This window comes from Cottoperca gobio, chromosome 5 (genome assembly GCF_900634415.1).
Source record: "Cottoperca gobio chromosome 5, fCotGob3.1, whole genome shotgun sequence".
Lineage (NCBI taxonomy): Eukaryota > Metazoa > Chordata > Actinopteri > Perciformes > Bovichtidae > Cottoperca > Cottoperca gobio.
The window spans coordinates 5,610,664-5,626,612 of record NC_041359.1 but is presented as its reverse complement, the minus strand read 5'-3'; the positions used below and the strand labels follow the sequence as shown (position 1 = coordinate 5,626,612).

The 15,949-nt window shown below is 39.7% G+C and overlaps 2 protein-coding genes across 2 annotated transcripts; both read left to right on the top strand.

Moving 5' to 3' along the window:
* Positions 1-6,751: 6,751 nt before the first annotated feature.
* LOC115008866 (NXPE family member 3-like) lies at positions 6,752-7,815 on the top strand. The gene is made up of 2 exons (XM_029432727.1): positions 6,752-6,812; positions 7,262-7,815. The coding sequence occupies exons 1-2, from the start codon at positions 6,752-6,754 to the stop codon at positions 7,813-7,815; spliced, it is 615 nt and encodes a 204-aa protein (XP_029288587.1).
* Positions 7,816-8,963: 1,148 nt separating this feature from the next.
* LOC115008610 (NXPE family member 3-like) lies at positions 8,964-14,070 on the top strand. The gene is made up of 6 exons (XM_029432307.1): positions 8,964-9,231; positions 9,459-9,914; positions 11,867-12,171; positions 13,039-13,109; positions 13,240-13,443; positions 13,517-14,070. Exons 1-6 carry the CDS (start codon positions 9,226-9,228, stop codon positions 14,068-14,070), a joined length of 1,596 nt encoding a protein of 531 aa, XP_029288167.1. The 5' UTR covers positions 8,964-9,225.
* The last annotated feature ends 1,879 nt before the right edge of the window (positions 14,071-15,949 follow it).

The following is a 15,949-nucleotide window of genomic DNA, read 5'->3' as shown; positions in this document are numbered from 1 at the left end:
ATATGTTTTGAGTAGTACAATGTTAATAAATCAGGCTATGAATGATATATGAACAAACCCCCTAGTAAAAAAGCTTCAGAATATAAATAGAAAGGAAACTGGAAAGTTTGGTGTATGCAAGTGATACCGAAGTGGAGATTTCTGGCTCAGACTATGAGAAACAAAATCATCTAATTTTGAAAAAATGGATATGTATTGTAAAATTCCAGACACTACAAGCGAATAGGGTGCAAACAGTTAACTAATAGATATCACAATGAAACTTTCCCAGTTGATTTATGATCTGATTTTTGTATCACAAGTTTTCTGAATCATTTAAATATGTAAATTAGGCATAATTTAATGCTAACTTATTGATAATTTAGGAGAAATATATAGACGCAAATAGACATAATAAGTTAAATGAACGCCTACATTTGTATTTTGAATGTTTTCTTTCCACTAGTCTGAAAGCAAAATAGCCTAAACTCTCAAAATTGACCAGTGTATTAAAAAACAATGATCACCAAAGCATTAATCAAAGACAAACATTTGCAATATTCATTAACAGCCATTAAACAAGTAGTAACAGTATCAGCAGTCTTAAACCATGCATTTCTTTCTCACCCGCTTCTGTGCAAAACTATCCACCACCTTATTATTAAATTCCAGGGAAAGGGTGCGTGTTCCACCAAATATTATCTGCTTCATCCATACTTATGTTTTACTAAGAAGTCTACTTCTGGTTCTCATACCTTCACCATGGCTCCACTTCATCTTCCTCTCCCCTGACTTCACTAGGCTGTGCAACCGCGGTTATTAGGAGCACAGTTTAAATGGATGGCGCAGCCCACACAGTTTGGTCCAATTAATAATTAAGCAGGGAGAATATAATACAGTTCACATACTTAAAACATGGAGTTCAGTGAGTAGGTCAAGAATGATTACACACTGTCGGCTGACAGCCAGCGAGAAACCATTTGTTTGGCGTAATTAGCCTAAATTGCTAAAAGTAATGCACTCCAATTAAGGGAGAGGAGAATACAACTGCAGATTAGCCGAAACTACACAGGCAGCAGCACAGATTGAGGATGTATTCACATGAGGAAGACATCATCTCCTCAATTCTGTTTACTTTTGAGGCTGAGAAACAACACTGATTCATATGTCTTCTGATCTGATAAAGAAACTACACTCAAAACCTGCGGCAGACAATCATGTTTAATGTCTAAATCAGGGGTGGTCAACCCTCGGCTCTCTTCAGTTCATATCGAATTTTATTTGTGTGTGTGTGAGTGTGTACGTGTGTGTATGTGTGGTGTCAGTATGAGAGCATGACAGCGCGTCTAATTTTGATGTGGCCCAAGAGCCAATAACAAAAAAATTCCTGCGATGCAGTGAACCGATCTCCTTTGAGGGGGGGGAAACCTATCGTTGAATAAACACTATCTGACCATCTGAGTTCGATCCTAAAATGGCAGGGAAAAAATGCACAGCTAAGCGAAAATATGAAGTGCTGTGTCATCTGGACAGACTGAACCTGGATCTGCAGGGAAAGTAAGAAATGCTGCCTGACCTAGTGCAAATTGTATTTGCGTTTGTTAACAAACTGAAACTGTTTAAGACACTTCTTCAAAAGGGAGAATTAGCGCAATTTCCCTCTCTGCTAAAAGCAAGCGGACAAGCGGTGGCCCAGTTGGAGATGATTGAACTTTCTGAGGAAGACTGAAACCTGTTCTGAGGGAAGGGACCCTTGAGTTCTGGAAAACTGTGTCAATGGAAAAATATCAAGTCAAACGGGCTGCGCTCAAGCTACTATCAATGTTTGGGTCAACATACGTCTGTGAGTCGGTGTTTTCTACCCTGAAACACGTGAAATCAAAGTATTGATCTATTCTGACCACAACATAATACAAGCCAGATTTGAGGAGGATTGTTCAAGGCAAGGAATGTCAGAAGTCCCACTAATTTAAGGAAGCAACATGCATAGGAAGATAAAACACTTACTGACTGACAGTTTGTGTGTGAGAGTGCACACAATGTTCATTGTTGATAATAACTGGCCTCTGAATACTGGTAGGAGAGGTTTAATTCAATTTCTGTCAATATTATGATGTGTGTGACATTTACAATAAATCTGTCTGAGCAGAGCTGTGTGTGTCTGTCTGTGTGAGGGTGTGTGTGTCTTTGGGAGGGAGGGTCTTTGAGTGTGTGTGTGTGTGTGTGTGTGTGTGTGTGTGTGTGTGTGTGTGTGTGTGTGTGTGTGTAAAGTTTTCGATTTTCATTTTGTCTGTGTGTGAGAGAGAGAGGAAGAGAGTGTGGGAGCACAGAAAAAGGCTGAGAACAAAAGAGAGAAGGAGAGGGGGGGTGCGCATCTGTGACTGTGTGTATGATGTGGCTCTTTGCAGTAACATAGTAACATGCTTGGCTCTTAACCTCTGACTGGTTGGCCACCCCTAGTCTAAATGGTGTCAGAAAACAGTGAGGAGGCCCTGAGGACAAGCTGTGACAGATATCAGAGGCTGAGTTTCTGACCTCAAGGTATAACTGCTTTACGAGCCTCTCACGGCTCCTAGGTTCATCAATAATTTACTGTACTGTCGGTCATGTTAACACTATCCTTAACCGCACTCATTATTTACCTCACACCAACATTTAACGTGTAGTCACAGATTCAGATAGAAAAAAAAACAGATAGCCTATAGTGATGTGAAGTTATAAAACAATCCTCATTATCTCGTATTAACCGTTGAGCTGCAGATAATAATGAAGAGGGCATTAGCGCTCTCTCAATGCAGCACATTTACAATGAGTTAAAAAAATTAAATGTATTTATGTAGCCCAATATCACAAATTACACATTTGTCTTTTTGCTTCAGGCTAAATACCTTTCTCTTTGATAAAGCTTATAGTTAAGGCTGGCACAGGCTTGCCTTGGACCAACCCCTAGTAATGCTTAGACTGCCGGGGGACTTACACCTCTCTCCTCCCCTCCCATATCTTTCTCTTCTCCTCTCCCTCTCTATCTGTATGCATTCATGCTCCTTAAATGCATGCAGCATCCGGGGCATCATCACCAAAGTTTCTGTGTCTCTCATCTGGCAGGTTGCCACTATTAAAGGTTACGTCTGGATCAAAAATCGTGGCTGTGCCTGTTGCCCTGGTCCTGCCTGACGTTTTTTTTTTTTTTTTTTTTTAATGGCAACATGCATTGGATTTACTGAAATGAATGCTTGTTTTTATGTATTACTCTCTTGGAACAAAATAGAAAGAAAATATGCAGCATCTGTAGGCTAAGCAGAAGAAAAAAACAGTCCTCCGACAGAGCGGCTGGAAAAATGGAAGTTCTTCAACAGAGATTTACTTTTCCACTTTATGAGCACAGAGGCTGCTGCTCAATAAATACTTTATCATTGTGCTTTTATTTGGAGATCCCAGCAGCAGACCAAACCAATTAGCTTTAATTCACAACATTAACACGTATTTAATACTGCAACCATTTTACTATTATTTTATGTAAATGTAGGTATTTATGCTACTTTGACACTTTAACACATTTTGTGTACCCAGGTGGAGGACTTTTGATCTGAGGTGTTGGCTGAGCATATTGTGCGTTGGAAGCCTGTTGTTGTCCAGCTACCTTTTTGGGTGATCCCACGTGTTGAAGCCCCATACTAGAAGTAGTGAGTAGACTCACACGGCCAAAATGCATAATTTGATGATAGCATGGTGAGTCCTGTCATTCCCTGTTTTCCCTTTGTAGGTTTACCTGCTGCTGTTTTGTTACTGCTGGTTTTCCTGATTTTGAGCTTTGTCAAGTGTTCCATATTGTTGTAGAACCAACTGGTATGATTTGTATCCTGGTTTGGAGTTTTTATTTCTGTAATTTAGTGGAGCTGAGTGCCAGTCCACTGGGGGGGCTAGTCGCCCTGGGTGAGGTCCCTTCGGTGTTTGCTGTGGTTTAAGTCACCAGGTGCTTCACTAGTAAAATAGAGAATACTTTTTCCAACCACTCATCCCTTCATATGGTGTTTTTCAGTATTAACTACTACTTTGTATCTTTCTGCAACATTTGCTTGTTACCTTATTCAATTGCAGTAAATATATGTTTTTGTTTTTTTCAAACAATGTTCACGCAGTAAGCAAATGTGTGCTATGTCTAATTGTCAACTGAGTATGACACTCTAAGCATTACATGGTTAACGCCTGTCCTGCTCACTCACTCTTTATCAGATTGTAATATGATTAATGCAAAACTCTCCAGCACTTCCTTCCGGACTATTTTCCTTCAAGTTCAACAAGACAGGCCAGTGTTCAGCGTCTGTGGACCAGAACACAACTCTTGACTTGACTGGAGAACGGTACGGAGAAATACTGCCACTGCAAAGTTTTTACAGGATATGCACTATATGCAGGCATTGTTGCTTTAAATACATCAAAATCCTCAGCAAAGTTACCTGTTACAACCACAATTAAATAAAAGGTTTTCTGTGTTCTACATGTAACAACCAATTATAAGAATGCAACACTTAAATTGAATTATGAGCCATCGTTCTTATTTTGCATGCAATGATGACCTCATTTAACACAAGTACAAACTAAATGTGTTTCATTTCAATTACATTTTACATGTCTTCCAACATCAGAAATTATAAAAAAATGAATCTCCAAATGTAGAAACACCTGGATGCACAGGAGACGACAGACAGACACACAAGAGATCGGAGGCACAGAGTGTGGAGGCAGAGACAACCCGGGGCGCAACTGCTCCTGTGTCAAAAGTTCCACCTTGGTGCCGCTTACATTTAACATCTCTTCACAAAACATATGAAAATGTAAAATGACTTGATTGTCACTTACATTAATAGGGATAATATCAGGCCTGGGAAATCCATGAAATTGACTGTTCAGCTCACTAAATTAAATGAACACAAAATGGTTGCACAGTTTTGGTTGTGGGCCACACATTGTAAAAGTTGAGTTAAAGTAACAAGTAGCCCATTAAGAAAGAAAGGTCTACTAATACTTAAATTCTAATAAATTCAAAGGTTTTGTTGTGAATTATATGCCCAAACGCTACAGCGTAGTTGTAGGCAATGAAAATCTTAAGTCCCAGGCTCCTTCAACAATGCAACAAACAGTATATTTAAAACAAAAAAAATAAAGAAATAAAGAAAATTGTGCAAGAGACATAATGGAGTAAAATGCAGGAATACTAATATAAAAATAAAATATATACATATAAAATAGAATTAGATAAAACAGGATGTAACATTAAAATACTGTATAGTAGAATAAATACGGTATATTGTAATACTATATACAATTGTGGATGTGTGAATTAGGGTGAAGAAGGAGTCCTTCCGGGTTATGTTATCCGGGAGGACTCTGGAAACAGTTGCAGGGTACCGACGGACTCGAAGGGTGACAGCCTCTGCCGTGTCAGAGGCAAAGCAGTGGGTGTGGGAGAAGTTCGGAGAAGCTATGGAGAAGGATTTTTGGTCGGCACCAAGGTGCTTCTGGAAAACCGTCCGGAACCTCAGGAGGGGGAAGCGGGAAACCATCGAAGCTGTGTACAGCAAGGGTGGGACCCTGCTGACTTCGACTGAGAAGGTTATCGGGCGGTGGAAGGAGCACTTTGAGGAACTCATGAATCCGACTAACACGCCCTCTATGGTAGAGGCAGAGCTGGAAGCTGATTGGGGACCATCGTCAATTTCCCTGTTGGAAGTCACTGAAGTAGTCAAACAACTCCACAGTGGAAAAGCCGCAGGTCCTGAAAGATGATTTTATTCTGAGTTTGATCCCAGATACAGATATTGTCAACATATTTTCTAGATAAAGATAAAATACATATCTGACCGTTTTGAGACAACAAAAAAATCATACACGGTCATTCCTGTAATGCAGCAACATTTCAGCATCATAACTTTTCCATTTGTTTTTCTTCATGTGTTTTGTATTATATAAGAATAGGGCAGGGGTTGGGGAGAGCCATAAAAGCCAAATATTTTTTTATGTTGCTCTTTTATTAAATAACTAAACGCTTACGTTATTTAGTTTACGTGAGTACGTTACATCTCATTTATGTGCACGTTTCAGTGTTTACTGCACGGGTGTCAAACTCAAGGCAATTATATCCGGCCCGCGAGAAAATATCATATGTCTGTCATAACTGGCCCGCCGGTTTTGGTAATTAAATCAATGCATGGCACAACCACGGGAAAAGACATTTGAGGAAGAATCTAAATGTGTGAATGAAATGAAAAGTTTTTGGAAAGCAAAGGGAAACACACCACAGATCTCTGGGACAAAAGTGGCGATGTGAGCTGGCCTTTGTGTGCGACATAACGAAGCATCTCACTGTTAAACCTGCAGCTTCAGGCCGTGTGATCACGGACATGTGTGATGCAGTGAGAGCTTTCTAAGCCAAGCTGCCTGTGGGAGACTCTGATGCAGCAGGAAACTTTGTTCACTACGTGTTTCCAAACACTGACAACCATCTCCACTGCTGTGTTCCCGATAGCATTCTGCTGAGAAACTGAACGCATTTGCTGACTTTGCTGCTCAGAAATTAAAATTGAACTGCTGACATACAACAGGTTCTTCAGTAAAGTACTGATCCTTTTGATGAGCAAGTATGACACTCTTAGCATTACATGGTTAACACCTCTCCTGCTCACTCACTCTTTAACAGATTATAATGTGATTAATGCAAAACTCTCCATCCAGTAAGTGTGTGTGTGTGTTCGTTCTATTCAGTGGTGTCAACATGAAAGTCTTCATTGGGGCTTCAGGACCTGACAACGTCACCGTGTTGCCAAAAAACAAAGGTAAAGCATGATTTTACTACTGCCACCACTGTATTTTAATATGAATTCAGAACTGAATGTGCTACAGACAATAAGAATTAAACAAAACAAAAAACATTGGAAAGAACATACCACTTTCTTGCGGGTAGTGTTCTCCTGCAGAGAGATGTCTTCAGCCCAATTTGAGAAGAGAGGATGGAGCACTAGACTCCATGTTCATGAACGTGGCACCAACTGTTAGCAGTGTGTCTAGTCTCTTGGCAGTAAAGATAGCTCATAATATGTTCATACAATCACTTAATACCAGCTGTTATTCCCAAAAATAAGGAGGAGTTGCAACTGCTTACTTGATTTTAGCATGAAGCTGGTTTGTTTCTCAGAACTGTGTGGAGGGAGGTAGCTGATTCACATCATTTCTGGCAACTGTGTGATTTTTGTATTGACATCTGATCCTACTGTAATACTTATAGGTATTAAGCAGTTCGATCTTCAAGAAGATAAGGATTTTGGACCCTTTATGGCCGTGGACCATGCAAACAACATCCTGGTGACGTATCGCTACCACGGTCCTCCCATCTTTTATAACAATTTACCAACCAGCAAGCTGCGGTACATTGCCAATGAACTAGATGACTTAACTGGAGGAGCCAACACTGTCGTAGCTTTTGGCATCTGGGCTCACTTCACCCATTTCCCAATGGAGGTCTACATCCGGAGGCTGCTGGGCATCCGCAGGGCGGTGATGCGGCTGCTGGACAGAGCTCCACGCACGCTGGTCATCATCCGGACCGGGAACCCCAGATCTTTGACACTTCATTATTCGCTAATCCATAGTGACTGGTACTCAATGCAGCGTAATAAGGTGCTCAGAGCCCTGTTCACAGGACTGAATGTTCATTGGATCGATGCCTGGGAGATGGCCGTTGCTCACCACCTGCCACACAGCCTCCACCCACAGACTGCCATTGTTATGAATATGATTGACATTCTCCTGTCCCACATTTGCCCCAAAAAGAGTGGCTAGATGTGTAAATCTATACAAATTAGGAATGCTGTGATTCAATGATAACTTACAACTCCCATTGATGTTGTTCACAACATTATTTTAATTGAATCAATGAGTTGAACACAACAATAATACAGTTAATAAATCATTAAAACTTAATAATGAATAATTCATACTATAAAGTCTTAACAAATGTCACAAAAATTTCATTTTGAAAAAGTCACAATATTGCATGCTATATAAACCAATGAAATGTCATGACAATCCAGTTTAACAGGTTTCAGGTGATCCTTCGCAGCTTGTGAAGTTGGAAAATGTCACATGACATACCGCCCCCGCCCCCTAAGCACACGTGTGAACACACCTTAACTATAGTCAGAGACAAAGCGGAGGATAGAGAGGGGAGAACTAAAAACAAAATGTCAGCTCAAAATTGTCTGTGAGCCATATTGCGTTATCGAAAGAGCCATAGGTTCCCGACCCCTTGAATAGGGACATGTTATTAAGTAAGGTAAACAAATTTGCCAATTTCAATCATAATAATTCTTATGGACGACGTGGTTTATATTGGTTTATAGACCTGAAATGATTATCTACCAAAGGGCAGGGATAGGTGTCGGATTACATACAACAGGTTCTTCAGTAAAGTACTGATCCTTTTGATGAGGAAGTATGACACTCTTAGCATTACATGGATTAACACCTCTCCTGCTCACTCACTCTTTAACAGATTGTAATATGATTAATGCAAAACTCTCCAGCACTTCCTTCCGGACTATTTTCCTGCTGCCAACATCTGCACAGGTTTCTATAATATCCTTGTTTTCTAATATTTAAACTCAAAGACATAAAGCTATGTTGTTGTTGTGTGAGTGTAAGAACACAATGATTGGTGGTAGAAGTGGCTGCAACGTAAAGGGCACCAGCTAAAATCTTTGCTAGTGCTTGTGTCTGCCAATTTATGCTCATAAATACACGTTAAAGCTAGACTTTATCTCAACTTAGACGTGTTGAGTCACGATGATTCATTTTGTAGTGTTGATGTAAGTCTTAAGTTAATAGTGTTATTACTAATTTAATTGAATACCTTGTACTTAACAAGACAAACATTTTGTTTTAATTTATATTGTATTTACATGTTTTGAATAAGTCTCAAGTTTAGTCGATCTGCTTTAAACTTGATTGTGAGAAACGTGTTAAGATACCCTCCAAACAGGAATAACCGGAGTTAAACAAGACAGGCCAGTGTTCAGTATCTGTGCACCAGAACACAACTCTGTTTGAAGCTGAGCTCTGACTTTTAATCATAATCTGACTATCATTTAGGTCAGCGCATGTCCAAAAAAGAAGTTCTTCTTTGCCTTAATCCTCTGTCTGGTTGGGGCTGTCATAATCTTTGTGCTACATAACAAGGAGGACCTGGAGGTGATGGAGGTGAGAACATGTTTTTAGGGTGGGTGGCAGTAGCTCAGTCTGTAGAGACTTGTCTTGGGAAGCGGAGGGTTGCCGATTTTAGTCGCCAAATGGACAAAGTACGGGGTGTGGACTGGTACTTGGAAAGCGTTAAAATTCAGGATATTGTTTTCAATTTTTTTGTTGGATTTAGTTAATTTGCTTTTAGTGCATTTGTTTGATGTATCTTTGTCACCATGTCTCTCTAGACTCCCTGGCATATTCAGCAGAAAGTGAGCTCCCCCAACATCGTATCGACAGTTTCCACTGACCCTGACATGCATCACAGCTTCTGTACCTTCCAGCCACTGACCCCTAAGGAGGCTCTAGAGGAACGCGTCCTACTAGACTCCATTGCTTGGCCTGAAATTCCACCTTTGCCAGCTCCTATTTCCATAGAGCACACCAGTGATCCAGCTCACAGCACCTTCACCATTCTCCCAAGGAGGGGAGGAGGAAAGTGGCAAGTAGGGGATCAGCTGGAGGTTATGATCAAAATGTCTGACTTCCAGGGCCGTCCCAAGACATCTCCGGGAGACTTCCTACTCGCGCGGATGCACAACCAGAAGCTTGGTGCAGGTGTGGCTGGGAAAGTGGTGGATCATCTCAATGGGAGCTACTCTGCTGTATTCTCTTTACTCTGGGATGGAGAGGCACATGTTGAGGTAATAATACAAACTATCATCACAAATATAATGTTACTGTAGGTGTTTGATCAGTCTTCTAAACAATTGTTTTTGAAGCCTTAGTTCTCCCTTAGTAACTCCCTTAGTTACTGCTTCTTGTAATGACAACTCAAAATTCTTAGTCACTCTAGAAACAGTGGAACTTTTTAATTCCAGACTAAAGCAGAAGTTAAAGTAAAAGTACCATTAGCTCCAGGAGTTGGGATAACTTTGTGTCGTTGTCAGCTGACAACACCTTTTTAAAAATGAGTCTAAAGCTGATGTAGGAAATTTATTTTAGAGCACTTTTTTGTTCACCGCAACGACAATCAAACAAATCTAACTCTGACAAAACAACAAGAAAAGAAAATCGACAATAATCTAAAACTGTACTTGCTCCTGTACATTTGGGAAATACTACTCACTAAATCTAGATTACTACTGTAGGTAGTAAAGGCCCTGTCAAACATATCCGTATGGCGGAAATGTATATGGAAAACAGCCCACAATCAGTCCAAATACGTCAAACTTTTCAACGGATCAGAAAGGTGAACATTTACAGATACGCATGTCTAACCTGTTGATAGCGCATCACTTACTAATACAAAATGTATCAGACAAATGCCTAACGAATGCATAACTTATACAAAAATATTGCGTATACAAAATATTGGCAACACGCTGGTTTACGTTGATGTAAGGTAAGGCATAAGTAGTATTCGTTAAGAGCTTGCTGTGTTACGCTGGGGTGCGTTGTTGAACGCTGATGTTTTGAGCATGTTCAAAATTACCGGACGTACCCAACATGTGTTTTCTAGTTATGCAGACGTTACATATAAGTTACGTGACGTTAGACATACGTGAATACGGAATACGTACGGGAATACTTACCTAAGTAAATACAGTACGTGAATAAGTACGTGAATACCAACGTAAATAAATTAGAGGTACAGAGATATAGGCTTCGTTGGCTGACGGTGAGCCCTACAGCCAATTTATTGATAACGAGTGGACAACGTATTTGTAACCTATGTTAAGATTATGCCCGACGACGGAATAATTTATTAAACGTGTTTCTACAGTACAGCTAGCGCTAGCTAGCGTTTTGGGAGCTAATTGGGGTTTGAATATAGTATATAGGTTTAGGGTTAAACGCTGAACATGAACTAAACTATAATATAAATACATGACATAACATTAAATAATCTGACGGGACATAACATAGTATCAGTAATTCCTTTTTCACCAGTAAGAATAATGACTGCAGTACATCATTACACATCTACAATTGAAAAAGGATTTTCACTAATGGAGATGTCATTTCCATTCCAAAAAATATTATTTGGAAATTACCATATTCATTTTGGATATGTACGTATGTCATTGAAGCTACAATGATTGATTTTGACAAAAGGAGCTTCCTTTTTTTTTATATCTAAAACTCAATTCTGAAATTCAGACTGAAATGCTATTCTATATATGTGCAATTACATTTTTACTAATTACAATTCCAAGCCAACAAATCAAAAATTTAAATTTGACGAGTCAGAATTTAATGTTACACATCTAGAATTCCATTTATGATATCTGCAATGTAAGAACAATTGTAGATTTCTATAATAAAGATTGCCACTAGTAAGATTAGAGTTGTAGAGCAGTCAAAATTACATGATGGACATGTCGACTTGGAATTATAACACATCAAAATTGAGATATAGTTATCTGTAATTGAGTTTGAATAGAAGTCGATGGTAAAAGGAACTAAATGTAATTAAGTTATACTAGTAAAACATTTATTGTTAAATCAACATTTTGTCTGGTGAAAATACATTCTAGATATCTATAATTAGAATTGTATAAATTGGAATTATATTTTGTTATTAAAAAGCTGTCGACATCCACAATTGCTATTACCGCAGTATTTACTTACCACTGATTCTCTATCCAATCAGGTGACACTGGTTCACCCTGGTGAGGCTATCGCAGTGCTGATAAGGATGAACAAGGAAGAGCCTGACAGGGTTAAGTATAATAGCGTCTTCCGCTCAGGCTCACTATCTGAAAGTACCATCTGTGACGTCTGCCTACGTCCAACGCAGCAGCCGCTGTGCAACTTCACTGACTTTCGTACAGGCGATTCTTGGTTCTGCTACAAGCCACAGAATCTGAGCTGTGATACCAGGATCATCCACAATAGGATTGTCAACCCAGATATCATAAGAATATTCAAGCCCAAGGAGGATATGCTCTTTAAAAGGTGAGGGGACAAGGAGATCAGAAGGCAACCTCCCAGGTGACTCCACAGTTTGCACAAAGAAGTCGGATTGTATAGAAGTCTGAGAGAATGATGATTCTAATGGCTTGTGACTGACAGGGATCGTAAACATTTTTAAAACATTAGGTAATAATTTTTTCAATAAAAAATTATGAAGCTAAAATCAAGAGATTCTTTTATTTACAATATACAGTTTTTCTGCAAAAAGTAAACATCCAGAGAGCCTCTGTCTTACTTTGGTTGTAGTCTTTTCAGAAAAATATATTTTGCCACTTTTGCTCAAAACAGTTATAAACATAACATCACTTGACTTAAGGTTTATATGAGTGTTAGCAATTAGTGGCCTATTTACATCCAGTGGACATTGAGCAACATTAAAATGCATTTGGAGTTGTGTTAATGTGAAATGCCCAAAAGTCATATTTTAGCTCTAGTTTGGTCTTTGAAAACAAATATCTGAGCTACTTGCAAACTTTGTCTGTCTACTGACTAGCATCAGGTAATGCACAATTGGTTAATCAGAGCTACCTTTTATAAAAAACAAAAAACAAAACAGCTGAATCTAATATAATATGTTGATGAGAGCGCTGTGGCTCAACCAAAACGGTTCAGTAAAATAAAAACAACATGCTGAAAAAGGCTACAACGTTCTGGAGAGTTGAGGGGAACTGCAAACGTGGGTATTAATTATCTGTGGCTTCATGGTTTTGCGAACGACACCTTGCACGTCAGTCATTGGACCCATTTATTTATTTTTGCAGATTTACATTGTATGTGTGTGTGTGTGTGTGTGTGTGTGTGTGTGTGTGTGTGTGTGTGTGTGTGTGTGTGTGTGTTCGTTCTATTCAGTGGTGTCAACATGAAAGTCTTCATTGGGGCTTCAGGACCTGACAACGTCACCGTGTTGCCAAAAAACAAAGGTAAAGCATGATTTTTACTACTGCCACCACTGTATTTTAATATGAATTCAGAACTGAATGTGCTACAGACAATAAGAATTAAACAGAATATAGCATAATAATCTCGTCCTTTTCCTTAACTTCCTCTCAGATCACCCAGAGGTGAAGAGCATCAGTGTGACATCTGCACCCTCCGGCTATTACTACCAGGGTCTGTGGCGAGCACTAGGTAACACTAGAGTTCGCCAAATCAACATGTCTGCCGCCAGTCAGTGTCTGAAACACAAGCTGGTCCACCTATATGGAGACTCCACCATCAGGCAGTGGTTTGAATTCTTCATGAGAACCCTACCAGGTAGCTTATTCACATCATTTCTGGCAACTGTGTGATTTTGTATTGACATCTGATCCTACTGTAATACTTATAGGTATTAAGCAGTTCGATCTTCAAGAAGATAAGCTTGTTGGACCCTTTATGGCCGTGGACCATGCAAACAACATCCTGATGACGTACCACTACCACGGTCCTCCCCTCTTTTTTGCCAATGTCCCAATCAGCAAGATGCGCTACATTGCCAATGAACTAGATGAGTTAACTGGAGGAGCCAACACTGTCGTAGTTATTGGTGTCTGGGCTCACTTCACCTTTTTCCCAATGAAGGTCTACATCCGGAGGCTGCTGGGCATCCGCAGGGCGGTGATGCGGCTGCTGGACAGGGCTCCACGTACTCTGGTCATCATCCGGACCGGGAACCCCAGACCTTTGACACTTTATTATTCCCTAATCCAAAGTGACTGGTACATAATGCAGCGCAATAAGGTGCTCAGAGCCCTGTTCAAAGGACTGAATGTTCATTGGATCGATGCCTGGGAGATGGTCCTTGCTCACCACTTGCCACACGACCTCCACCCACCGACTCCCATTATTATGAATATGATTGACATTCTCTTGTCCCACATTTGCCCCAAAAAGAGTGGCTAGATGTGTAAATCTATACAAATTAGGAATGCTGTGATTCAATGATAACTTGCAACTCCCATTGATGTTGTTCACAACATTAATTTAATATAATCAATGTGTTAAACAGTAAAAATGATGGATGGATATATCTCAAGCTTGTTAAACAAATAAGTTATTGGGCTTGTTAACACATCAACTAACGTTAGTTAGAAAATGTTATCAACTTTAATTGACTGAATTTATTAACAAATGTAGCTTATTAACATGAACACTGTGTAATATATGTTTTAACTCCTATAATGCGAACAGCGTTGCACTCAGTGGGAGCAGTGATGCTTTGGACTGAAGGATGCTGCAGGTCAGGAGTAAGTTTGGTGTTTGAGATACGAAGGACATCACAGAGATGCTGTCACTCATTTTGGTTCTCAATCTGCTTTTGTTCAGAGTTAACAGAACATGTTTGCTCACATATGAGCCGAACACACTCATCATTCTTTGTGTGTGGCGTCTCATCAGAGGAAACCTTTCCAAGCTCCAGTAGAAGTCGGGGAGGGAGAGAAGCTGATGTTGATTCTTCAGGGAATTATCGTATACAATTATTATTATATAAGTTTATATAGTTGCAGACTCTCTTAAACTTCTTTTGCATTAATCAGCTCGATTTATTTCTCAACAATAGAAAAATCTTGGAAGTGCTGACTGAATTCTGTCATGAGACGTGACATGAGATGAGAGACGTGATCACAGACACATATTTCCCCTTGTTCTCAGAAAGGTTGGCCTTTGGAAAAGCACATTTGATTTCGGACAGCGTGGGGAAGTGCGCAACATTGAAGTTGAGTAGTTGTGTCTCAAAGAGACGGAGCTTCACACAGAATGCTTTCATGTGCGCAGTCGGCTCTTGTTCAGTGTTGAGATGACCAGTAAGATCAAGTAATAATGGCAGGTCTGCCAAACATGGAGAGTCTCTCAGCTCATGAAGAGGTCGCTCCTTCTCTTTCAAAACAGATCGATTTCTGATCTCAGGGAATAAAACCGCTGCAGCACGGAGCCGGGACTCAGCCAGCGCACAACAGAACTGTGGAGTGCGTCCCCGTATTCAGCATCGACTTCAGACAGGAAAGCTTGAAATTCTCTGTGGGAAAGTCCTCGTGCTCGACTTATGTTGTGCCTTTTAGACTCCTAAGACCAAGCAGCTCTTCCGTAACGCAAAAGTGATCATCAACTCCCCATAAAAGAAATGAACAGCTGTGCGGTGTCTGTCGCATCTGTGCTCTCATCACATGCAATCAGTAAAAACCTAAAGCACAAGCTTTATCTGACACTTGATGTTTTAAGTTAGCTGACAAGTCAAAACTGTGTTTCTGTGTTAGAACCAAGAAGCGCAAACATTCAAGCGCAAGTTTCTATCTGGGCCATATTCCATTATACTTTTAGAATTTGCTGCGGGCCAATTAAAAATGGGCCGCGGGCCGCAGTTGGCAAATGTCACATGACTCATATATTCATAGGATATTTATTAACCCTTTGATACACAAGCTATGCAAACCCCTTCTAATGCGCAACATGGGTCCAAATGGACCCGTATTCGTTTCCTATGTTACTTCATGCATGGGTGTGTTTCTTTGCTATATTTTTGGAAATGTATTTATTTAATCATTTAATATTCCAAATATTCATTAAATATCTTGTTTTTGATTACCACACATCATTATTTCCATTCCCACTTTCTTAATTTATGAACTAAAATAATTTAATATTTGAAATCGTTATTTGTCACACTCACACATAACATACATCATACAGCCGATAACACTGAGATATTGAACTGTAAGTGTATCTGTATTGTAACTTTATTGAACTGTGGTGAATGTATAACATGATTACTGAAAAGAAAACT

Coding starts and splice junctions, on each gene's coding strand:
- LOC115008866 (XM_029432727.1), top strand. CDS start 6,752: ATGAAAGTCTTCATTGGGGCTTCAGGACCTGACAACGTCACCGTGTTG. Junction 6,813..7,261: donor CGTGTTGCCAAAAAACAAAG/GTAAAGCATGAT, acceptor TAATACTTATAG/GTATTAAGCAGTTCGATCTT.
- LOC115008610 (XM_029432307.1), top strand. Junction 9,915..11,866: donor ATGGAGAGGCACATGTTGAG/GTAATAATACAA, acceptor CTATCCAATCAG/GTGACACTGGTTCACCCTGG. Junction 13,444..13,516: donor CTTCATGAGAACCCTACCAG/GTAGCTTATTCA, acceptor TAATACTTATAG/GTATTAAGCAGTTCGATCTT.